The sequence below is a fragment of the Trichechus manatus genome, unplaced genomic scaffold (genome assembly GCF_000243295.1).
Source record: "Trichechus manatus latirostris isolate Lorelei unplaced genomic scaffold, TriManLat1.0 scaffold00004, whole genome shotgun sequence".
Classification (NCBI taxonomy): Eukaryota; Metazoa; Chordata; class Mammalia; order Sirenia; family Trichechidae; genus Trichechus; species Trichechus manatus.
Window position 1 is genome coordinate 11923282 of NW_004443940.1, and position 25548 is coordinate 11948829.

Genomic DNA, 25548 nt, shown 5'->3' on the forward strand with positions numbered 1-25548 from the left:
TTGTCTTGTGGTTACCTAGGAGAGTGGCCTTGTTGAGGGGGAAATACATCTAGGGATGATAGAACATCATGTCTACAACTTAAATAGTTCTGAAAAAGAATAGTTCAACTACCTCAGAAGAAGAACAAGGAAAACGAGAATATTCATAGAAAGAAGGTGATGGAGCAAGTGTGATAAAATGTTAACAAGTTGAGAATCTCCGTGAAGGGGACACAGGAGCTCTTTGCTACTGTTCTTGCAACTTTTTCAGCAATTTTCATTTATTCCAAAGTGAATTTTTAAAGGTTTTGTGCGCATCCAGCCAATTTTTCTGTGTACATATATGTACTTATATTTACATGCACGTGTATACATATATCCAGAAGCTCAGGCCTCAATCCAGACTAAATCAGAAGTTTGGAGACTTGGTAGCCAGGCACTTGGCTTTTAAAAAACTCACCAGGTAATTCCAGTGTGTAATCAAGTTTGCGAACCCCAGGTGATTCCCGTGTCCAGTCAAGTGCTGTAATCCAGTGTGCACGGTATCAGCTGTGGAGCTGGTTGAAAAACAGATTCCTGGACTCACGCTCCGAAGAGTCGGATCCCGTGGGCCCAGGCGTGCTCGTTTGTTATAACCCGGCCGGGAAGGGGCAGCAGGTGGTCCGGGCCCGCATCCCTCCCCCCTCCCGCGCGTCCTGGGCCTCGTGAGGCCGCGCAGGTGCTCAGTGAAAGGCCGGGCCGCCCATGCCTCTGCGCACCGCCATGGACGACGCTGCACCCTCACCTCTGGGATCAGGCCGGGCGCTGCCGAGCCTTCTGTTCGCCCCAGAAGCTGAGGTGCTGGAAGACGTGCTGCGAGAGCAGTTCGGGCCGCTGCACCAGCTGGCCGCTATCTGCCGGCTCAAGCGGCTGCCCTCGGGCGGCTACTCGTCCACCGAGGGCCTCCAGCTGGTGCTGGAGCGGCGGCGCGCGGCCAACGCCAAGGAGCGCGAGCGGGTGAGGCCCTGCCCGGCGCGGGCCCCCAGGGTCATCTCTGCCTGGCAGCCCCTCGAGCCCGCCTCGAGGGTGCCGACTCCCTAACCACCAAACACCTGGTCAATACCTGGTGGACCCACTCACCGCCCACCCTTGGGGCCCACAGCCGACTGGTGTCCTTAGCATGCTGGGGGAATGACAGTGGCCTTGTCACCCTCTACCGTCGTTCAGCTACTCGTTTACGCGCTGCTGGAATGATTTCCTTAGGTGCTTAAGGACCTGGACTTGTGTGGGAACCAGGTCTGGGGCCCTGGCAGAGGAGGCCCCTGACAACTTCAAAAATGCCTCATTTGGCAGGTATTCTGTAAAAGCTTATCAGCACATAGGAATTGCGCTTAAATCTCACAACTGCACGTGCTGGTAGGGTATTTGGGGCGTAAGGGGACCCCTCCCCCCGCCCTTATTTTCCCTGCCCTCTGCATCTCAGCCTCAAAGCAAATAGGTGGAGGAAGAAGGAAGACTAGCGGCACTTCCTTTTTTTTTTTTTGGAATAACGAACCTACCACGCCCCAGTATGCCTCCAGGCTTCCACTCAGTCACTTGTCAGTGACAGAAAGTTACTGTTTCTCGAACAGCGGGGATACGCGCCATAATTCACCAATTGGAATGGTCCTGTGGGCTGTTGCTTGAGCGACATCTACTGGTAGCTTTTAGTATCTGTAAGCTTGGTCCCAAACTAGGTTGTTTTCTCCTATCTGGTCTTTGCAGAAGTGGGTCCCAGAGAGGGAAGGGTGAGCTAGTGGAAGAGTGAGAGAGCGGACTCTTACGCCTGCAACTTGGAGAAGTTCCGCTGAGGGCTGTTCCTAAACACCCCAGGCCCCTTAGAAATGTAACACGTGAGTCAGGGTAAAGGTGTGAGGAGAAAGGAGGGAGAGTAGAAGGCTTATGGGAAAATTGCAAGAGTGCGGAGGCATGTTTTTACTAGGCGCTAGAGCCTCTATCAAAATAATCCTGTGATCTGTTTGGGGGCCCTAAAATAAGATTGTGATCCAATAGTTTGCGCTGTATGTGGGCCTTCCCACCAGGAAAGATTGCCTTCTGCAGAGAATTGGTCCTGGTTTTATCTACTATTTTAAAGCTATTGACCTTTACTGTTCTCCTTTATAATGATAAAACTAATTCACCTGGAAAATGTAGCCTGACTAAAGAGAGAATTGAGACACCTATAACACAGATATAACTATCCTAAACATTTTTTATGTATAGATTCCCAGTCTTTTTTTTTTCCTCATATGTGCATGTGGATATCCCTTTACAAAACTGTGATCATCCTGTACATATCTTTATCACTGTTTTTACTTCACATTGTCAAAAAAATTTTTCTCATATTAAGTATTCTTTTAAAGAACATGGAGTCCTGATGGCCCAGTAGTTAAAGCGCATGGCAGCAAACCGAAAGATCAGTGGTTTGAACCCACCAGCTGCTCCACGGCAGAAAGATGTGGCAGTCTGCTTCCGTAAAGATTACAGCCTTGGAAACCCTGTTGGGCAGTTCTACCCTGTCCTGTAAGGTCGCTATGAATTGGAATTGACTCGATAGCAATGGGTTTTGGGTTTCAAAGAACAACTATTGACTGAAGTCCATCACTTAGATGAACCATAATTTATCCAGTCTTCTATTCTTGGGCACACACACTGTTTACAGCTTTTCACTGGTGCGTAAACCTAAGTGCATGTCTTGACAATTGCCTTGGAATAAAATGGTGGGAATTACTGGGACATAGAACATATACAAGATTCCTAGGTGGCACAAACAGTTTACTCAATACTAACCTAAAAGTTGGTGGTTCAAACCCATCCAGTGGTACTGTGAAAGAAAAGGCCCGGCAATTTGCTCCTGTAAAGATTATAGCCAAAATAAACCCTCTGGAGCAGCTCTACTCTGTAACACACGGGGTTACCGTGAGCCGGCATCCGCTCACAGGCAACTGCCACCACCAACAAACAACAGAACATAATGAATCTTTTGAGTTTTGATACAAATTGCTCAATTACTTTCTAGAAAGTTTCACCAGTTTTTAATCCCTCATAGGTTATCAGAATCGACTTGTCGGCAGTGGGTTTTTTGGTTTTTACAGCTTATAGGACTGTTTCCTTTTTCATGCTCTTCCCAATGCTAAGTATGATTAACAAAACAAAATTGTTGCCAGCTTGGCAGGTGAAAAGTTGAGTCTAATTCCAGTTTTCATGTATAGTTCTTTGATTGTTAAAGTTTTAAATATTTTCATGCATTTGTTGGTCATTGTATTCTCCTGTGAATTGGCTGACTATGTCCATTTTCCACTTTGCTCCGGGGCTGGAGGGGGCTCTCATTCTAAGTGAGGCTATTGGCTTACGGTGCAGCAGGGGTCAGTTGTGCTGTGCTCCTGTGGGGATGGTACCAGAGTTGCAGGCCTTCAGAGCTTGGGGGTCAGACCCTGGAGAATGGGGTGCTGGCAGCCTGGGGCCTCTGGCCTGTCTGACAAACAAAAAATAAAATAGGAGTCACCCTCTGCCTTTCAAGTCTCACCAACATGTTAACTCTTTGCATACTTGGCTTTATATCATTAACTCAGCTAGAAAGAGATTGAAGAGTTTATGGCACAGTGCTTGAGCAGACAAGTGTTTGTATATTTTATTCTTCATCATCATCAGTACCACTTACTGAGGGCTTTCTGTGTGCCAGGGTGAGGTGCTTTATGTGTACATTGTACCACTTAATCACCACAAAATCACAAGATGGGTATTTTCCACTTTGCAGATAACAAACTGAGGCTTAGCGATATTAAGTATCCCACACACTCTTGTAAAGCTAGTAAATGGTAGAGCTGGGTTTTAACCCTGGATGTAGTTGACTCAGAGCTTTTACCCACTACCTTCTATTGCTGCCACATTATAATGCAGAAAGTAATCTCTCAAAGGAGAAAGAGGGGAGGTCAATGCCAATGTGTATAAACTTCCAGCCCATCTACCCACTGTGCCAAGCTTATGCCACCCCTTCTTCATTGCTATGAACTGCTCTGCCAGTGGAAGGGCAACTCTTTGTGTATGCTGTTTAGATTCGCCGCCCAGATAAGAGAAACATGCCCTCACAACCTCTGCTGGGGTTTGGGGGGACGTTGGTACAAATTAGCTTCTCTTTGTGTCACTGTGCCTTTTTGTTTTCTAGATAAAAAACCTCAATCATGGTTTTGCCAAACTGAAGGCACTTGTGCCCTTTCTTCCACAAAGCAGGAAACCTAGCAAAGTTGATATCCTTAAAGGTGCAACTGAATACATACAAGTTCTCAGTGATGTTTTGGAAGAAACCAAAGACTCTGAGGTAAAGGTTTAAGAATTTCAAATGATAGTCACAATTTATTGAGCCTTTCTATGTACCAGGCATTTGACAAGCAATTTACATGTACTTTCCAGTTAATGTTTATAATGATCCTGAGCTATTGATGATCCCCATTTTACAGAGGATGAAACCAAAATAGAGGTAAAGACCACATACAGCTAAGAGGTCAGGACTGGGATTTGAATCCAGGTCTGCATGAGTTTTGGAGTCAAGTTCCTAACCATCTATATACTTCTGAGCAAACAAGTTCAATGACACCTAGATACTAAATGCTGAATCTTAATAGGACCCTGACAGCTGAGGCATGAGGAGAGGCTTCCATAAAACACTCTGTGGTGGTTGTTTCCCTTTAATAGGACACACATCAGATAGGGCACAGAAAGGAAAAGACATTTCTTTCTCTAAGGGGCCCTCCTATAAGCCCTCCCTGGGGGACCACTGCTGCTGGAGAGCTCACCCAGAGGCCTGATAATACCAATCTCACAGGGCTTTGTGACTATTCAGGGGAACAATGTAAGTGAACCTACTTTGCAAACTGAAGCACCATAGTATCACCAATATTGTCAGGGTGGGATTGCCAAAAATGTCCATCAGGCAGTGGAAGGTGCAGTGCAGGCTGGTGTTTTATGGATTTGTTCCATGGAGAAGTAAGCATTCAAGGCATGACAATGGATCAGTCACCAGGGGAGATAAGATACAAAGAGACAAAAGCTGGGGCCTTAGAAATGAGTCCTCGGGGACACCTATTGGCAGGAGGAAGGAGGTGCCATCAGAGAGGAGAAAGTGGAAGGAAGGTGGAGGAGCTAGATAGGATCACGTCAAGGAGGGGAGTCCTGGGAAACCAAGGATGGAAAGTAGCGTGAGAAGCTACGAAGAGACCAAGGAAGGCCAGGACAGGGGGAGGCAACTAGATCCAGTGCTTGAAAGCTGGAAGTCAACTTCTAGGGGACTGAGGGAGGATTATTGATGAAGACTTGGAGTCAAAGCGGAGGGAACTGGCAAACCTCAAGCCCATTCAACTTGGAAGTCTAAGAAAGGAAAAAGGGATCAAAATGTAAGAAAAGGAAGCTGTTAGATCAAATGAAGGTCTTTTCTAAGTAGTGATGTGATCATGTTTAAGGACAGAAGAGAAGAAAAGCTAGAAGAGAGAAGAGGAACAGAATCATTCTAGGAACATAGGGCAAACATAGCCAGGTATATAGTGGTACTAATGAGTTGTTGTTGTTGTTTTTTTTTTTCTACTTGTGCAATAGTCCTAGTCAGGAGACTACTGGGCGAGTACATCCTGCAAAGGTGGACGGATTGTCCTATTGGCCGAATTACAGTTGAGTTGTGGCATGGTCATAGTGTTTGGACATGTGCAGGTGGCTGTCTTAGTTTTTCCTTGCATGTTAAATGTGTAACAGAAGTGCTTTTTCCTGTTCTGCATTCATTATAAAATATAGGATGTGTTCCATGCCATAATCCTTTTAATGCAGTTGACCACTGCAGAACATTTTAAGGTTAAAGTCTGTTGAACAATACTCTTCTCTCCATAATAACTTAAACATTGCCCTTATCACTTAAATGAAACTTTGTCAATTAAAACTTTGAAATATATTGATTTAAATCTTCATCGTCTGACTGTCATACTGTCTGACAAATATGGTTTCTAGAAACAAGATACAGATGATCAGAACTACAGCAACACTTCTGAACCACATATATCCTTGGTTAGAGAGCTATCGAGAAACATCACTCAACATACCAACTGCGCCATAGGCTTGAAGAAAGAGGAGGAAGGGCCTTGGGCAGATGGTGGCAGTGGCGAGTCGACATACACTTGTCACCAGAGCATGATGCCTGCGACTGGAGTTGGTATCTCTCCCATCAGGAGTTCGGTAAAGTATTCTTTCTTAACTATCCACAAAGATGTCAAAAAACTCAGAATGTAGACCTTGAGGCATGGCATTTTCCATGCTAAAACAAGATAATTTTTTTGACAGCACCTCTGTAGGGAAGGTGTGGCGTGCTAGTCTGGAAATCTATTATTTCTATTAATTATCTTCCTAAATTAGTGGGTAAGATGTTCAAGTGGAGAGAAAACTCCCCCAGAATTACCCCCGACAGAGTCGAGCTTATATTTTAATGACTTAATTAACACATTGAAAGATTTTCTGGACTCTGTGGTGATTATTTAAAAAAAAAGAAGTAGCTTGCCATGCATAAAGACACATGATGGGGGTGGTGGTGGTTGTTGGGGCTGTTGGAAGGCAGCGTTATTACTTACTTTGTAAATAATAACAAAGGAGTTTATTGTAGCAGCTCTTATTACTTTGCCAAACTGACAAGGCAGCTGGAAGAGCAACATGCTTCTCTAAAGCTAGAAGGTTGGTTGGACTTTTTGCCCTCACTGTGGCTCAGTGTTACACAAATGAGACCCTGCAACAAGATTACTACTGAAACAAGAAAGGTTTGTAGGAATGGGAAACCAAGTGTATTTTACCTAGCAAGTTATATAAGAGGGAGGGGAAGCCCTGTGGAGTCATAAGTGATGGTTGGTGGAAAGAGATTTAGAATAGTAGCTTTAATGTAAGCTCTGGGGGCAGACTACTGAGGTTCAAACCAAACTTGCTATCTGTGTGGCCTTGGGTGAGCTACTTAGTCTCTCTGATCATCAATTTCCCCATCTGTAAAATGGGAATGATAATTATACCCACCTTGCACATAAGATACCTGTGAGTTTCAAATGGCATCTTGTCAGTAAATTGTCTAACACAATACCTGGCATGTCAATGTTCCCTTGGAACATATATTATTAAATTTGCTTGACTTGCCATGAGCAATCAGTATTGATTAGAGAGCAGTTGATAATAAGCCGCAGATACTTCAGCTCTGCTTGTAGCAATTCCTTTGGATTTTCTCACTTGGCTCCCACCAGCGCTCCACTCTGGTTTGAGATCTTCAGGCTTCCTGCTGGCTGACTGGCCTTGGCTCCCATTTCTGATTTTGATGACTGTTTTCTAAGGATCCCTCTGTGCTCAGTCTAGATTGTCACATTCTGGCCACTTGAGACATAAACCCTTCCTAGCCAGTCAGCCCTTGTTGTTGTGTGCCATCTAGTCGATTCCGACTCTCAGCGACCCTGTAAGACAGAGTGCAACTGCCATATAGGGTTACTAAGGAGAGGCTGGGGGATTCAAAACTGCCAACCTTTGGTTAGCAGCCTGAGCTCTTAACCACTTCGCCACCAGGGCTCCCATCAGCCCTTAGGATACAGAATTCCTCTTGCTAGTACATAAGCTGGAGCCCTGGTGGTGCAGTAGTTAAGAGCTCAGGCTGCTAACCAAAAGGTCAGCAGTTTGAATATACTAGCTGCTCCCTGGAAACCCTGTAGGGCATTTCTACTCTGTCCTATAGGGTCGCTATGAGTTGGAATCGATTCGATGACAACAGGTTAGTACATAAGCTGCCATGATTCCATGTCAGCTCTGAGCACACAGAGTGAAGCAATGACCCCAGATGAACCTTGAGCTTGGCTGTGTAAGTTAATAATAATACCTCTACAAATGGTAGTTTTCATACGTACTAGATATTAAGGTAAGGACCTTATTGCATTTAGTCCTCACCAATCCTTATCAACCCTATAGCAACGATTGTGAGGATGGTGCAGGGTTGGGCAGTGTTTCGTTCTGTTGTTCATGGGGCCACTATGAGTCAGAATCAACCTGATGGCACCTACCAACAACAACAACAAAATCCTTATCCAAGTAGGTATCACCATGTTGTTCTTGTGGTGAGCAGCGAGGCTATACCTTCTTGCCAGTCCTGTAGGGCCTGGGTTGGTGAAGAACCTACACGGTAGCACAGCAGCCTGCGCTCTGCAACGTCAGCATCCAGGATGTACTGGGGGTCCTTGTTTCCAAGGATAATTGATCCTGGGAATAGGCCATTCGCAATCAATCAATTTAAACAAAGACTAACACTTTTTAGTAAAAAATAAAGGTTCTGAGTGGAACTTTCTTTAAAAAAAGGGAACAAGACACACTTAATTTTCAATCTTTTATCTAACCAAGTTTAAGCTATTAATTGGTAAAGTATGCTAATTCTTAAAATGAACAAAGACTGAATCAAGTATTTGAGATTTATTATAAGTCTGTTAACTCTGCCAAGCATCCTTGACTTCATGCTTGACTTCTAAGGCCTGACTATAAGAGTGCAAGGGTTTTCCTCAGTGTTCACAAGGGTTTCTTATCCTTCTATATTTAAATAACTCCTTTTTAAAATGAAAAATTTATTCTGGAACAATAATAAACTTATAAAAAAAGTTGCAAGTATAGTACAAAGAACTTTTTTCCTAAACCATTCGAGAGTTGCCAACCTGATACCCCATCACCCTTAGTTAATTTTGTATGTGTTCCCAATAAACAGGGGCATTCTCCTACATAACCAGAATACAACCATCAAAATCAGGAAATTAACATTGTTGCTTTACTGCCATCTAATCCTCAGGCCCTGTTCAAATTCCACCCATCATCATCATAATGCCCTTTATAACAAAAGTAGCCAGGTGAGAATCATGAGTTCCATTTAGTTTTGTCTGTTTAGCTGTTTAGTCTCCTTCAGTCTGGAACGGTTTCTCAGTCTTTCCTTAGCTTTTATGACCTTGATGCTTTTGACAATTACAGGTCAGTTATTTTGTAGATGTTTGTTGATTTGGGTTCATCTGTTTCCTCCCAGTTAGATTCAGATATGCATCTTTGGCAGGAATATCATAGAAGTGATGCTGTGTCTACGCATTGCATCTTATCAGGTGGTCACAATTTTGATTTGCCCCAATTACTAATGATAGTCACTTGATTAAAGTGGCGACTTCCAGGTTTCTCCACTTTAAAGTTACTCTTTTTTTTTTCTTTTATAACTAATATGTACTTTGTAAGGAGGTGCTTTGAAATTATCTAAATATCCCATACTCATCAAAGATTTTATTTATGTAACTTTTTATTTTGAAATAATTATAGATTTACAGAAAGTTGCAAAGGTAGTAGAGAGGTCCCATGCACCCTTCACTCAGTTTCCCTCAATGGTTGCATCTTCCATAGCGGTAATATCAAAACCAGACAATTGACATTGGTACTGTGGGTGTATAGTTCCATGTCATTTTATCACACATGTAGATTCGTGTAACCACAACCGCAGTCAAGATACAGAGCTGTTCCATTACCACAAAGATCTCCCTGGTGCTACCCCTTTATAATTACACCCACCCTCTTCCCTCACCCCTCCACCCTCCCTAACTCCTGGCAACCACTTCTCCAACTCTATAATTTTGTCACTTCAAGAATGTGATATAAATGGAGTCATAAAGTACATGACCTTTGGAGATTGGCTTGTTTTTACTCAGCATAATGCCCTTGAGATGGTCCAAATTGTTGTATCAAGAGTTTGTTCCTTTGGATTGCTGAATACTGTTCCATGGGATGGATGTACTGCAGTTTGTTTCACTATACTCTTATGGTAGAACACTTGGGTTGTTTTTATATTCATTTATTGTTTAATATTAATATGGATTTGTGGTTTTCTATTTAATTCAGTAGATTATTATATCATCATATAATTATTATTTATTTTGTTGCTCAAATTGTCCTCAGTGTGGTCAGTGACAGTCCCTTCAGGCTGGCTACCTTTCTGTTTGACACATCGCTATCATTCTTTGATCACTTTCTTTCTAACATAAGACATTCCAGGTTCATCATGTACTTTCCCAGGCTTAGTTCTGGAATCAGCCATTTTGTCCAAGGACTTCCCCTGTATATAAGCCATTTCCCATCTCTGCTGCCATCTCTACCCTGCGCAGCTGTTCTCCTCACCCCTCTTGGGCTCTAACACCCACGATTAGCTTGCCACTCCACAAGAACACCTCTCTTGTCCAACTTGGCATGGACATTCCACGCCAGGCCACCCCACTTACCCTGCTCACAGTCTAGCTTATGGATACTTGTCTGACTGCTTGGGCTTCTCCACCCCACACTGGACTGCCCCTCCACATAGATATCCTTCTCACCTGGTTTGGGCTCTGATTCCCCATGCTAGACCACCCTTCCATGGAGGTGCTCTTCTTACCCTAATTGGACTCAAACAATTCACACTAAGCATCCTCCTGTGTGGACATCCCTACCCCATCCTGCTTGGGTTCTGACATCCCATGCCAGGCCTCCTCCATGTGCTAATGCAGTCCTCACCCTGGTTGGGCTGCAGTACCTTTCTCTGGGTCATCATGCCTCCCCTGGCCTTACTGTGACCCAATTAATGGTATTAGAACTGAAATGTTCAGGAAGGGGAAGGGGAAATCATTTTTTCTTTGAGGCGCCTACTGTGTAACTATCTTTCTGGGTAGCTTTCTCTTTAACAGGTTTAACACTGAGATCCTTATTTGCACACGGCTTGAGCGATTGTTCACTGTCACTTTTATCAACTTTATAAATCTTGTATTTTATTTACCATCAGGAACCAGGATGGGGTCCAAGATCAAGGGTCCAAGGAAGTGCTGCTCAGTCTGGCCTTTATTTGAAAAAAGGATCATCATAAGGGTCAGCCCAGCTTACCCAAAGGGGTGGCTACACAGGGTTTCAGGATCCAGGCCATTTACCCTAACTCGGGGCCTAGTGACAGCTGACATGGCTCTTTGACTGAAATGCTCTATGAGGAGGGGCCTAGAGCTTGGAAAGCACGCTCTCTCTAACATCAGTTCATAGCAGTGGCCTCCCTTCTTCCTGCCAGAAGATCTGGACAGTGGAATCCTGGTGCTGGCAGGGGTGGGCGTTTTAGGGGTGGAAGAATGGATCAGAGCAGGCTGTGCAAGATCAACAACATTCCTGGAAGGCAAAATCCCAAATGAAGTACATAAGAATCTGCTGATGGCAGGGATGGAGATTAACTTCTGGGGCCAGAGCAGGTTCACTTGGGAACTGAATTGGCACGTATGTGTGCAGACTGAGAAGGCCACGAGCCGTGTGAAGCCACCGCATCTGACCTTGGTAGGGGTAGGGACCAATTTCAAGGTCCAGGAGAGGCTCGTTTCTAGAATTGGTGGAGTTTCAGGTGTAGGTTTCTACTCTGTTGGGGGTGGGCATTGCTGGCTGGCAAGGTGCTTGCTACCCCACCTTTGTTTATTCCTTCTATTTGTCACCCATGGCTGTGGCTCAGATATTTCACATCATGAATTTTGTTCAGAGTTGCCTGTGATATTGTAGAGGTTGTGTTCCTGGAAGAAGACAAACCTCAGTTTTGGAGGGAGATGCCCAGAGTACTGGGGTCAGAGGGGCTTTGGAAAGGGACATATGGATGAGCGTAAGTATCTGTTACAGGGACCTGAATATGCTGCCATCATACACTTCTAAATTTTGGCATGTCTAGAGAGTGTTCCTTGAAAAGAGTTTCTGAGAGAAGGTAGCCTGTGTGGGTATAGATCCCACTACCCCTTCTCCAGTTTGTGGTAATCTGTGTTGGAATTCACTGGGGGGAAATTTCTCCTGATACCATTTAAAGCTCTGAAATGAGATGGTTTAAATAATGGAGAGATTTTCGCTTGTTTACTTTGGACACATCATCAGGACAGACCAATGGCTAGAAAAGGACATCATGTTTGGTAAAGAAGAGGGTCAGCAAACATGAGGGAAACTCTCAGTAAGGTGGATTGACACAATAGCTGCAAAAATAGACTCAAACATACCAACCATCATGAAGATGGCACAGGACTTGGGCAACATTTCCTTCTGTTGTATACAAGGTCACCATGAGTCTGAACCGACTGGATGGCAACTAACAACAACGTCGGCTAATTGGCATGAATTTATTAGCACCCTGAAAAAGCGCAGAAGCTTTTCCGTCTCGCATCTCCCCCGGCTGGTAGCTACGTGGGACAGCAATAATTCTACCACAGTAGTGTTGTGGGTCTAGGATTGTGCCTGTGCCATATTCGTATGAGTTTGACCAGCAAAGTATTTTTTAAAAACTGAATTTTCCTTTTGATGGGGTGGGTGCTGTCTGGTTTGTCAAGTTCTTACCACCGCTTAATGCATCGCATAAGCATATTTTACCTGTTCAGAATTTTTTTTTTTTTTTCTTTGCAGCCAGACTTAAGGGCATTGGGGCTCAGAGGGAAGGCTGCCCCAGTGATTCATTGGCTTTGGGACTTGATTGTGTTTTCTAAGCTTTAAGGGTTTAGGGACTGGGGCTGGAGATTCTCTGGAACTTTGGAAAAGTGAGATGAGACATCCAGGGCATATAGGGTAGGATCAATCTGACTTTGGAGTGAAGCCACCTCCAGTGGCAGATTCTTCTGGCTGCAGCTCTTGAGGAAGAGATCCAACGAGACATCCCATGAAAATGCTTGAGGCTGAATCTGATCATGTTAGAGGGAAGACAAATTTATGTTTCTTTGTGAAAATAAAAGACGAGAGATTCCTTTTGTTGGAACTCTGCTTTTTCTAGGAGGACAAAAGATTTAATTGATCATGGAAGTAGGTTTACTCTCTCTCTTTGTGTGTGTGTGTGTGTGTGTGTGTGTGTGTGTGTAAAGTTCAATACGTTTGTGACAAGAACTATACCCAGTGAGTGCTACCTGACCTATCAGCAAGCTGAGCATAATTTGAGAAAGCCAATAATTCCTTTCTTTTCTATTTCTCTGACATATAATGGCCTTATAGTTAAATTAATTAAAGCTGGTCCTCATCTATTCTAGTGGTCTTCTAGAGGAAATATTTATAGGTGATTTTATAAAAGGCTTTATAAAGGCCCATCTCATTTGGTCCCAGGTGGATACAGAGGAGAATGGCAAGAACTGAGTAGAAGGGTCTCTCAGAGGTAGAGGCAGGACTTCTCTAATGTGCTTCTGAGCTCTCTTGAGACAGACAGCTTTTTGGGTTAGCAGAAAGCACAAATGCTAGGACCACATAATCTAGCCCCTGTGGGAAATCAACATGTCCCCCCCCCCATACTTTACCCCTATTCTAATTCCTGGGTTATCCAGAACAGGTAAGGGACAAAAAGGACTCCAAGGACACAGGGTTAAAGGTAGATCTTCTAGTGGGAGAACAAAGGATTTATGAATACAACTGGCTGATTTTAGGGACTCTTCTGGTCCTTTTTGGATCATTCTCTTCTTTTTGAAAGGTTTTTCCCTCTTGGAATGTGTGCTTTCGGCACTCCTAGTGTGAAAGACAGGCCTGGGCACCTGCCTCTTGGAGGTGGACTGGGGTGAGAGGAGCCAAGTGAGAGAGTCCTCCTGATTTGTACAGTGTGTTCCAGGCCCCCAAGGGAAGAGACTACACCTGACTACATCTGGCTTGGTGACCAAAGACCTATTTATCATAAGGAGCATTCATTTGCCAGAAGATCTGTGTAGCTCTCCTTCCAGGCTAGAGAAGGTGTGGCTGTGGCCATAATGTAGGGTCTGTCTCCAGGTCTTGGCTGAGACGCCACAGTGAAGTTATGAGCACAACTTAGATGTGAAGAAATGTAACTTATTTTCTATGCGTACTCCACTTGTTCTTGAGCTACCCATCAGACTCTTGTGATACATATGGTAGGAAAACTTTATCTTGTTCATTTAAGGTCAAACTTCTTTGAGTAAATACTGAATCACATTCAGGATTTAAACTCAGTCAATTCAACATTCAGATTTCCTGTGGGAGCTCTTTGCCTCTTAAGTGGTCTCCCCTGCCCTTCTCCTATCCCTAGGTTCAGCGGAGAGTATGTTTTATGGAGGCTGAAATGGGAGCACCTATGTGTATCCTGCCTCTGATCTCCTCAGTCTTGAGCTGGCATTCACTATGGATTTCCATGGCTTCACTGTGGCTACTTCTCTCTAGGACAGACCTACTAGAACTTCTTCACTTGAATTCTAGGGGTCTTCTGGTCCCTCTGGCTTTCCCCACAACCAACAGGGGCTATGAGGCTGTCCTTAGACCCATATAACTTGTGACCTCCTCTGAGAGGCCACATCCTGAGAAGGGTGCAAATCCTTGCTTTACTCAGATTCTACTTTATTTTTCTTGGGTTTCTATTATCTTACGTAACTCTTCCCATCCCACCCTAGGTCAAGGCCCAGGGTGGCAAGGACTTGCCAGGGATCCCGTCAACATCTATACATTGGGAATAACTCCTTCCTGCCATTTCAACCTTTATCTTTATTTTTGGTTGTAGGAAGATTTCTCCACATCATATCTTGCCTATTCCCTGCTCTGTGACTACTTAATGAGCAGCCATCTAAACTCTGGTCCACTGAAAGCCAAATGTTCATTTTTCTCCTTTCAACAAAGCCATTTTATGTTAATGAAAGCCTTACTATTCAGACTATTGTTAGACTGGGGGCTGAGGTCTAAAACTGAGTGAGCTAGGATTTCTTGTTGGTATCTGTCTCTCCTCTCCCTGTACTCAAGCTCTGGCTCAATAAGTAGAGGAAAAGTACATTGGATAATATGTCAGATTATCCAGGTACACAACCAACAGCGGGAGCAACAGGAGTTGAGCACAAGCTGGGTTTCTATTCCTCAGGCCACCCTCTTCTTGAACTTTAAACTCCTTGGCTTAGGTAAGGAGAACAGGCATTTCTTAATGAACTGAGAGAATAAGACAACATTGATAAACTTCAGCAAGTTTTCTTTTTCTGATACTTAAATATTACATTGCTGGGTTTTTCCAGCTAACACCTAAAACAATGATTTACAATGTAACTAGACTTTAGGCTGGGTAGGATTCAAGGATCTTTTAACCTTCCAGATAAGCATAGTAATATATGAATTTCTTAAATTTAAAACATTCTAGATACGTAAAAAGTTAAAAATTTTGTTTCATACAAAAGGTATGCGTTTAATGAACTAAAAAATGAGTACGCTTGATCACGTTGTATAGTGGAGACTTGACTAAGTTTAGGGAAAAAATAGTAATTATTGATACTTGTTTTGTGCCAGGCACTTTATATATATTAACCTATTTAATTTTCACAACTACCCTGTGATATACAAACAATTTTACCCATTTTACACGTAACGGAACTAAGGAAAAGAATTTAAGTAACTTCTCCAGTATCCAGTGAATCAATGACACGTTGGGGTAGAAGATATGAGTAATAGTGTTAAACCCTTTGTTGTTATTAGCTGCTGTTGAGTCAGGCCCTAACTCACTGCAGTCACATGCACAATGATCCCCATGATCTGTTGCAGATCAAACCACTGTGATCTATAGGGTTTTCATTGGCTGATTTGCAGAAGTAGATCACCAGATCTTTCTTCCTAGTCTGTCTTAGACTGGAAGCTTTGCTGAAAGAGGTTCAGTATCATAGCAACACACAAGCTTCCACTGACAGAGGGGTGGTGGTGCCCATGAAGTGCATTGGCCAGGAATCAAACCCCTGCCTCCCACATGGGAGGTGAGAATTCTATCATTGATCCCCCAGAGTCCCTTACACACCCCACCCCCCAAAAAAAAACAAAACCTATTGCCGTCAAGCTCATTCTGACTCATAGAGACCCTATAGGGCAGAATAGAACTGCCCCATAGGGTTTCCAAAGCTGTAATCTTAACGGAAACAGACTGCCACATCTTTCTCCTGTGGAGCGGCTGGTGGGTTTGAACCGCTGACCTTTCAGTTAGCAGCCAAGTGCTTAACCACTGTTCCTTAGCTGTCTTTAATTCTTACAAAACCCATTTTTTGAAATGTAAATGAAAGTAGGCTAGAAAACAGGTAAAATTTTAAAACTAAATTAAAGCATTTAATTGCAATGTTTTATTATCATTAGTGATATATTTCATGGGTTCTAATATCTGAACTACCTGACCATCACTTGAGTAGCTTTAGTTTTCAGTCCTGGATTTAATTTTTCTTTAAGTTGAGGTTTCAGAAAAATTGAGAAGACTCAAAATGATCTTACCATCATAGTAGAACCGCTAATAGGAATAGAAAAAAATGTTTCCAATATTTTTTCTTACAACTAAATGAAGAAATTATCGTAGGATACATAACACTGTGTCCTAGTCTTTTCTTATTCTATCACTGGCACGTTTAGAGTTTACAATATAGTTTTTATAACAAGTTTTAATGGTCCATCAAGTAGGACAATTTTCTAATTGTTGGGAATTTAAGTTCTCATAAGCATGGCAAATAACCGGATATGTTTAGACCTTTCTGCATTTTGTTCTATTTTGTTTTTTTCAGGATAAATTCCCAGAAGCAGGACTGCTGAGTCACAGGTAGGTACATTCTATGACTTGATATATGGTGCCAGTTTATAATCCCGAAAGCTATGTGAGAGTATCGATTTCATCACATCCTTGCCAACAATGGGATACATTAAAATGAGGGAATTTTAGTCAGTAAAAAAGTGGTATCTTTAAATGTAAACATCTTTGGTTAGTGGTGAAGTTAAATGTTTCACATTTTTGCTTATTAGTTGTATTTCTTTTTGTGAACTATCTGTTCTTGTATTTTAGCCATTTACAATGGACTTTCTTCTCTGTTTCAGCCTCCCCCAAGTATGAAAAGTGAAAAGGCCCAAAGCTACCTTCTAGAGGCAAAAAAATGCAGTCTTGAAAGTTTTGGAGTCTCTTTATAAAATAATTTTTGTGATAATTCAAAATTTAACAGTTTTTTAAATGTCTTTGCTTGTCACATATTGACTCAACTCTATTTTATCCTTAACTTCATGATTTGAAGAAACAGGTTTCAGGGCCTTCAGCTTTCACTCTCCCTCCCCTCCCCCTCCCCCTCCCCTGCCCCGCCAAACCTCCTTCCACTTTTTAGAGTTTCCATCTTCATCCTCTCTGAGATCTACACCTAACATCTGTTAGTTCATCTCTTTTGATAACTTTGAGGAATAAGTGACTATTACCCTTCCCAAGGGAATTAACCTTAAGTAGGAATAAAAACTTAAGCCAGAAGACTGTGGAGTTGTAAGCTTTGGCCAAGGGGAGTGAGAACTTTCAAGGCTTTCTGAACAACCCAACTAAAGTCATATGGCACCTTTGTGCAAGTTAGACACCCAGGCATTTTGAGCACAGACAATCTTCATCTTTATAACAATAGCTCACAAAGACACAGTACTTAATACATGCTGGGTTCTGTTCTCCATGATTTATGTATGTTAACTTGTCTCAAGTCAAAGCTGAAGAAAATTAAAACATGTCCACGAGGGCCAAAGTACAAACTTGAGTATATCCCTCCTGAATTTAGAGAACATTTCAAGAATAGATTTGACGCATTGAACAGTAATGACAGAAGACCAGATGAGTTGTGGGATGACATCAAGGACATCATACATGAAGAAAGCAAAAAGTCATTAAAAAGACAGAAAAGAAAGAAAAGATCAAAATGGATGTCAAAAGAGACTCTGAAACTTGCTCTTGAACATAGAGTAGCTAAAGCAAAAGGAAGAAATAATCACGTAAAAGAACTGAACATAAGATTTCAAAGGAAAGCTCGAGAAGACAAAGTAAAATATTATAATAAAATGTGCAAAGATCTGGAGTTGGAAAAGCAAAAGGGAAGAACACGCTCGGCATTTCTCAAGCTGAAAGAACTGAAGAAAAAATTCAAGCCTTGAGTTGCGATATTGAACGATTCTGTGGGCAAAATATTGAACGATGCAGGAAGCATCAAAAGAAGATAGAAGGAATACACAGTCACTGAACCAAAAAGAATTGGTTGATGTTCAATCATTTCGAGAGGTAGCGTATGATCAAGAACTGATGGTACAGAAGGAAGAAGTCCAAGCTGCACTGAAGGCATTGGCAAAAAAGCCTCCAGGAATTGAGAGAATACCAGTTGAGCTGTTTCAACAAAAGGATGCAATGCTGGGAGTGCTCACTCGTCTATACCAAGAAATTTGGAAGACAGCTACCTGGCCAACTGACCAGAAAAGATCCATAGCTGTGCTCATTCCAAAGAAAAGTGATTCAACAGAATGCAGAAATTATCAAACAATATCCTTAATATTACATGCAAGAAAAATTTTGCTAAAGATAATTAAAAAATGGTTGCAGCAGTACATTGACAGGGAACTGCCAGAAATTCAAGCTGGATTCAGAAGAGGATGTAGAATGAGGGATATCATTGCTGATGTCAGATGGATCTTGGCTGAAAGCAGATAATACCAGAAAGATGTTTACCTGTGTTTTGTTGACTATGCAAAGGCATTCGATTGTGTGGATCATAACAAATTATGGATAAGATAGTGAAGAATGGGAATTCCAGAACACTTAATTGTGCTCATGTGGAACCTGTACCTAGACCAAGAGGCAGTCGTTCGAACAGAACAAGGGGATACTGCATGGTTTAAAATCAGAAAAAATGTGTGTCAGGGTTGTATCATTTCACCATACTTATGCAGTCTCTATGCTGAACAAATAGTCCAAGATTCTGGACTATACGAAGAAGAATGTGGCATCAGGATTGGAGGAAGACTCATTAACAACCTGCAATATGCAGATGACACAACTTTGCTTACTGAAAGTGAGGAGGACTTGAAGCACTTACTGATGAAGATCAAAGAATACAGCCTTCAGTATGGATTACGCCTCAAAGAAAACAAAAATCCTCCCCACTGGACCAATAAGCAAGATCATGATGGAGAAAATATTGAAGTTGTCAAGGATTTCATTTTACTTGGATCAACACCCATGGAAACAGCAGTCAAGAAATCAAACGACATATTGCATTGGGCAAATCTACTCCAAAAGACCTCTTTCAAGTGTTAAAAAGTAAAGATGTCACTTTGAGGACTATGGTGTGCCTCACCCCATCCATGGTATTTTCAATCACCTCATAAATGCATGTGAAAGCTGGACAGTGAATAGGGAAGACTGAAGAAGAATTAATGCTTTTGAATTACGGTGTTGGCAAAGAATGTTAAATATACCATGGACTTCCAGAAGAACGAACAAATCTGTCTTGGAAGAAGTACAACCATAATGCTCCTTGGAAGCGAGGATAGCAAGACTTCGTCTCACATACTTTGGACATGTTGTCAGGAGGGACCAGTCCCTGGAGAAAGGACATCATGTTTGGTAAAGGAGAGGGCCATTGAAAAAGAGGAAGACCCTCAGCAAGGTGGATTGATACAGTGGCTGCAACAATGGGCTCAAATATAGCAATGATTGTGAAGATGGTGCAGGATTGGGCAGTGTTCTATTGTACATAGGGTCACTATGAGTCAAAACTGACTCGACAGCACCTAACAACAGTTTGTCTCACAACTAGATAGGTACCATTATCCCTGTTTTACAGATAAGGAAAGCAAAGTACAGAAAGATTAAAAGACTTGTACAAAGTCACAAAACTAGAAGCTGGTAGAACTGCTTTGACAAATGTTGAGACTAGCTGGTTAAAATTCCAAATGCCTCATGGCAATACCTAGAACCTCCTTACATGTATGTGTGGTACACACACACATGCTAAAAGATCACAGCCCTTTCCCTTCAGCCTCACCTCTAAGGAAGATTTTTGTTTGTATACTGGGTTTTGGACCTTTTGCTGTCTTCTCTGGGGGACAGTGGTTGGAACTGAAGAATAACGGAAGAAAGACTGAGGAGAGGCCAACGTTCTTCATTAAAGGAAACAGAGATACCCATAGAAGCAAAGCACTGAAAAATTAGAAAAGGGTTAGGAATTTTCCAGGACAACTTCCATTGGTATAGGACTAAGTTGAATAAAGAGAATGAAATATAATTCCCTCTGCTCCCTCCCTTTGCCATCTCTTCAGAGACTTGCAGAACTTTTCAAGGAATAGGCAGTGGTGTTTATTTCTTTTGTAAGTGACACTCTATGAAGCTGAGTCTAAGGGTAAGGACAGAGGCCCATAGGGATGTGAGTTGTACGCACCCTATGTGGAATCTGAATGAGAGCCATCTGCTGGCTCTAGGCTGCCTGAGGGACATCAGGTAGCTGAGATAATCATGGTCCCAAGAACAAAATTCCTAATTCTGTTTGAGACATCAGCCTTAAGTTTCAAGACAGGCTCTAAAAGCTTTGACAACCTCCAGGAATAACAGTTCCAGAATAATAAACCCTGCAGGGCAAGTGGTTATCACTGAAAAGTAGTCTCCATTCTGGAAAACTTCTCGTGGATTCCAAGGGGCTAGGAGGAGGAATGGGGTCCCTGGGTGGTGCAAAAGGTTAACGTGCTCACCTGCTAACCAAAAGGTTGGAAGTTTGAGTCCACCCAGAGGTGCCTTCGAAGAAGGACATGGTGATCTACCCCTAAAAAATCAGCCATTGAAAACACTATGGAGCACACTTTTACTCAGACACACATGGGGTTGCCATGAGCTGGACTCAATTTGGCACTGGTTAGCAAGAGGAATAATGCATTTAATCCTGGGTCCATGGGGGACTCCCCCAGCGGGACTTACATATCACCGTGGCCAAACAGTTCTATCCACAGCCTTTGAGGTCTGGAACTAATATGAGTGTGGGAACTGGTGTCTAGGCCTCTCTGCCTACCATACATGATGCCGTGCTCCTCCAGATGGTTATTCCCTGGTGTGGCTGGAGTTATAGTTGCTGGTTGTCTCATTTTAATCAGTAGTAAGACCCTAAGTACTTTCACTTGGTGTCCCATTTTGTCTTCACAAGAACCCTGGGTGGTAGGAGTGCAGAAACTGTTACCTTCTCTTTACAGTCAGGGAGTGAGACCCAGGGATCAGGGTCTTTCCTGAAGCCACATAGTCACTGGAACTGAGACTGGACTGCCAGGCCCTGGACTCCTGGTTCAGTTCAGTTCCACAGCAGGCCTCAGCCACAGGGTTGGCTGAACTCTCGTTTATTGGGACAGTGCTGTCTTCAGGGGAGCTAGACTTAGAATTTATCATTTGCTTTGCTTTGAAAGCAGTGTCTTTCTCCCCTCTATCCTGTCTTAAATTAGGTTCCCCCCAAAAGTAGACCCTGAGACAAAGATTGGACTGTAAGCAGTTTAGTTGGGAGGCAAGCCCTGGTAGCACCGTTAGGGGAGTGAGAAAGTGATACAGAGAAGAAAAGCAATTCCACTAAAAATGTATGACTGAAGAAGTTCCTGAGGCTGAGGCACTCTGGGAGATAATGTAGAACATATCTCAGAGTTGTCCTCCCAACACTCAAGGATGAGAGAGCTGGGGTGTTTACTCCTGAAAGTTAATGGTTGAGGGCTGATCCCCAGGGGTGTTAATTCCTCAAGCACTTCCAGCATGCCCTGAGGGAAGGCCATTGATAAGTATGCCTGGGAATGGAAAGTGCTAAGGCCCTTTATTAGTTATCTATTGCTGTGTAACAAAACCACAAACTTAGCAACTTGAAACAATACATGTATTATAGCTTCTGTGGTGTAGGAATTGAGTCTGGGTGTGGCTTAATTGAGTCCTCTGTTTCAAGGTCTCACCAGGCAGAAATTGAGGTATTGGCCACACCTGGGGTCTCATCTGAAGGCTTAACTGGGAAAGGAGCTACTTCCAAGCTTATGTGGTTGTTGGCAGAATTCATTTCCTCTAGGACTTTTAGACCGAGGGCCTCAGTTTCTAGCTGGCTGTTTGGCTGGAGGTTGCCCTCAGTTTCTTGCACGTAGGCCTTTCCAACATGACCACTTAAAGAGTGCAAGGCAAGAAGGCAATTGTCATGGATTGTATTGTGTCTCCCAAAAATATCAACTTGGCTATGCCATGATTCCCAGTATTGTGTGATTGTCCACCATTTTGTCATCTGATGTGATTTTCCTATGTGTTGTAAATCCTCACTCTGTTAATGAGATGGGATTAGTGGCAGTTACGTTAATGAGGCAGGACTCAATCTACAAGATTAGATTGTGTCTTAAGCCAGTCTCTTTTGAGACATAAAAGAAGTGAGCAGAGAGACATGGGGACCTCATACCACCAAGAAAGCAGTGCCAGGAGCAGAACATGTCCTTTGGACCTGGGATCCCTGCGTGGAGAATCTCCTAGACCACGAGGAGACTGATGACAAGGACTTTCCTCCAGAGCTGACAGAGAAAGCCTTCACCTGGAGCTGGTGCCCTGAATTCAGACTTCTAGCCTGCTAGACTGTGAGAGAATAAACTTCTGTTTGCTAAAGCCATCCACTTGTGGTATTTCTATTATAGCAGCACTAGATGACTAAGAGCAATAGAGTGAGTTTGCTAGCAAGAAGAAGAATTTTATGTAATCACACATTTGCTGTGTTCTAAGAAGCAAGTCACAGGTCCTCCAGCACCTAAGGGGAGGGAATTATACAAGGGCATGAATGCCAGGAGTTGGCGGCCATCTTAGAAGCTGCCTAGCACAGGCACTGCCGATATCTGCTAACTGCCATCTGCTCTCTTTACAAGTCATTGCTGGCTAGAAACATTTTTGTCAAAAGGCTTGAAGCTTAGAAATAATTGTATTGCAAATCAGTCAGAAAATCTAATTTTAAACTCCCTGTTTGGTCATTCGTGGCTAGTCAAATGTGGTTTCCCAAGGTCTGACATGGAGTCTCCTGTGCTTTTTCGTCCCTATTTGAGGGCCAGGCTTCTGGAGATTTCTGCAATGGGAACTCTGAATTCTTGTGGTCTTTCAGTGACAGCCTGGGAAAGCAATGACAGTTATGGCTCCTTTTGTTGAATTTCAAAGTAGGTTGGAATTCAGAGTGAGAGAGAACCTCAGGAACTTCAACCAAAATTTTATATGGTCTATGGATATGGAAGTTCATATAAAGAAGTCTTGTTTCCTGTCTGACATTTGAACAATTCCCAAAAGTCACGGGATGGCGCCAGTTTTCTCAGCACTTGTTATACTCAGATGGTATGTGGGAGAAGCCCTGGTATGGCTAGAGGGGCAGAGTCACTTTTTTGGGAAAAGAAGAATGTATAATGCAGCCATACTAGTGCCAGGGCTCCAGGGTCTTGTAGCAGTTGTGCTTTTTGAAGTCTATTTTCTTATCCCCCCGAGAGGCTATGCAGTGCAGTGGTTAGGGCCCACAAGCTCTGGAGTCAAAGTGCTTGAGTTTGAGTCCTGGCTCTGCCACTCACTAGCTGTGTGGCTTTGGGCAAGTTACCTAACCACTCTGTGCCTAATCGCATCATCTCTAAAATGGGGATAATAATAGTATTACACTCACAGAGTTCTTGTAAGGACTAAGCATAAATGCATGTAAAGTCCTCAGAACAGTATCAGGAGCCAACAAGAATTTGCTATTATTAGTTTGAGAAAATGGAATAACGCACCAGAAAGAGAATTTTTTGAGTCATTCAAGATGACTGAGGGGATTTATGAAGCCTAGTATTTCTGGACTAAATGAAAACTCTCTGTTCTCTTTTTTTGGGTTCAATTTTGGAGGAGGGCCCACCTGACCTGTGATATCAGGGCTCTAGAAAAGGCTTTCCCGACTTCCCAGGTATCATTGCCCCTTGGCACCAGTAGTGTCACAGCCACCTGAAGTGTCTCAATAAACATCGCTTCCTGGCTTGGCCAGACAGGTGGCAGGTCCTGGGGGCTGGGAGGGGCAAGGGGTGCCACCCTGTGTGGCTGAGTTTGTTGTGACTCTTCTAGCAGGCTTTGACAGGAGAGTGGGGAGAGGGTTTGCCAACCCAGTGATTCTGAAGAAGGAAAGGAAATGAGCGAGAAGCTCTGAGTGGGGAAGGAGGGTGCAAGGTAGGGATGGGAGGAGCTAGAGCAGAAAGACAAACCTTCCCCTGGCACCTGAAGTGGAACGCCTGATTCTAGGGTTGTTGTGGTGGGCTTTCTCTCTTTTTCTAAATCAGTAGTAACTAGCATAGCAAGTGGCCTGTCTTAAAAGGATTGACTTGTTGAAAATATCAATTCCTGAGCCCACCTCCAGAGATTCTGATTGCGCAGCAGCACTGTGGTGGGGTCCAGTGATTTTTATGGGCATAGTCTGAGGGCTGTGGTGCTGCAGAGCCTAGAGGGAGCCGAGGGACAATGATCTGCCTGGGAGGCAATGACCGGGGCTTCTCTGGAAGCTGTACTTGCCCTGCAAGCACGTTTTTAAAGCATTTAGAGTGAATGTTGATTTAGGGTAGTTTTGGGAGCTGGTGGAGATTAACCAGTTGTCATGAAATCATTCTGACTCATGGCACCCCCGTGTGTGTCAGAGTAGACCTGTGCTCTGTAGGGTTTTCAATGGCTGATTTTTCGGAAGTAGATCTCTAGGACTTTCTTCCGAGGCGTCTCAAGGTGGACTCCAACAGCCAACCTTTCGGTTAGTAGCCAGGCACTTAACTATTTGTACCACCCAGCCAGACCTGGTGGAGATTTGGGTTTAAAATCTCAAGGTATCTCTTGCCATCCCTGCTCCCTGAGGGCCATGTGCTGAGAAACACTGTCAGAAAGTGTTAGAAATGGAAGGTGCCTTAGATGCACTGCCATTTCACGGATGAAGATAATGAGGCCCAGAGCAGTTCCCTGACTGTATCAAGATCACACAGCTAGTTAATGGCAGATCTGGGACTGCAACCAAGTGTCCCGGTTTCCCATCCAGTTCCCCACTAACTTACACACTTGTCCCCTCGAGTGGGAAGCTGTGGAAGGGGAGGCGGGGAGAGGCGAGTAGAAAAAGAAGCGAGAATTGGAGGCAGCTGGACAACACCTATATTTTGTTCTAGCTGAAAACTGAGTCAGAATTAGGAATAATTTTGGTTTTGAATTTAAACAAACAATTGCTATTAAAATCACTAATAGAGCTATCTTCTAAAGGCAAGATGTACTTCCCCTACAAAAAAGATTCCAAGCGTAAGACTTTTTTTCTTCTTCTTTAATCCTAGGGAAGGTACCCCCTAAAGGAGCTGACGTTTCAGAGTTTTTCTTCCTAGAAACAAAATACTCAGATTAGCTTTCGGCTGTTATGGACAGTTTGCAGTGCCCAAGTAGGGTGAAGGTGGGCAGAGAACCTGGGTGTGACAGCAGGCGAGCCGCCCGCCCGCGGCCCGGGGCCAGGACTGCAGCAGCACGGGGCGGCGGTCACTGCGGGCGGCGGGCACTGCAGCACCGCGTCCCTCCCTGCGGCCGGCCCGGCGGCCCGCTAGAGGGGGCTCTGTGGGCACCAGGAAGCGTCCTTTTGTCAGCGCACGCGGCGAAGAGAGCGCTCATTTCCTTCCAGCCTCGTGCGGGAAATGGATTTAATTCTGGTGGCAGGGCTGTAAGGGAGGAGCTGGAGCGAAAACCTTTGTCAAGGAACAGCAGCCTCTGTTGTCTGTAATTACCACTGACGCGAAGAAGCT

At 43.6% G+C, this 25548-nt stretch overlaps 1 protein-coding gene across 1 annotated transcript; it reads left to right on the forward strand.

Moving 5' to 3' along the window:
• The first annotated feature begins 723 nt into the window (after positions 1 to 723).
• Positions 724 to 16909, forward strand: FIGLA (folliculogenesis specific bHLH transcription factor). Its single transcript, XM_004369373.1, has 5 exons — positions 724 to 975; positions 4163 to 4315; positions 5989 to 6213; positions 16530 to 16564; positions 16837 to 16909. The coding sequence occupies exons 1-5, from the start codon at positions 724 to 726 to the stop codon at positions 16850 to 16852; spliced, it is 681 nt and encodes a 226-aa protein (XP_004369430.1). The 3' UTR covers positions 16853 to 16909.
• Positions 16910 to 25548: the final 8639 nt, after the last annotated feature.

Coding starts and splice junctions, on each gene's coding strand:
- FIGLA (XM_004369373.1), top strand. CDS start 724: ATGCCTCTGCGCACCGCCATGGACGACGCTGCACCCTCACCTCTGGGA. Junction 4,316..5,988: donor AAGAAACCAAAGACTCTGAG/GTAAAGGTTTAA, acceptor TATGGTTTCTAG/AAACAAGATACAGATGATCA. Junction 6,214..16,529: donor TCTCTCCCATCAGGAGTTCG/GTAAAGTATTCT, acceptor TGTTTTTTTCAG/GATAAATTCCCAGAAGCAGG.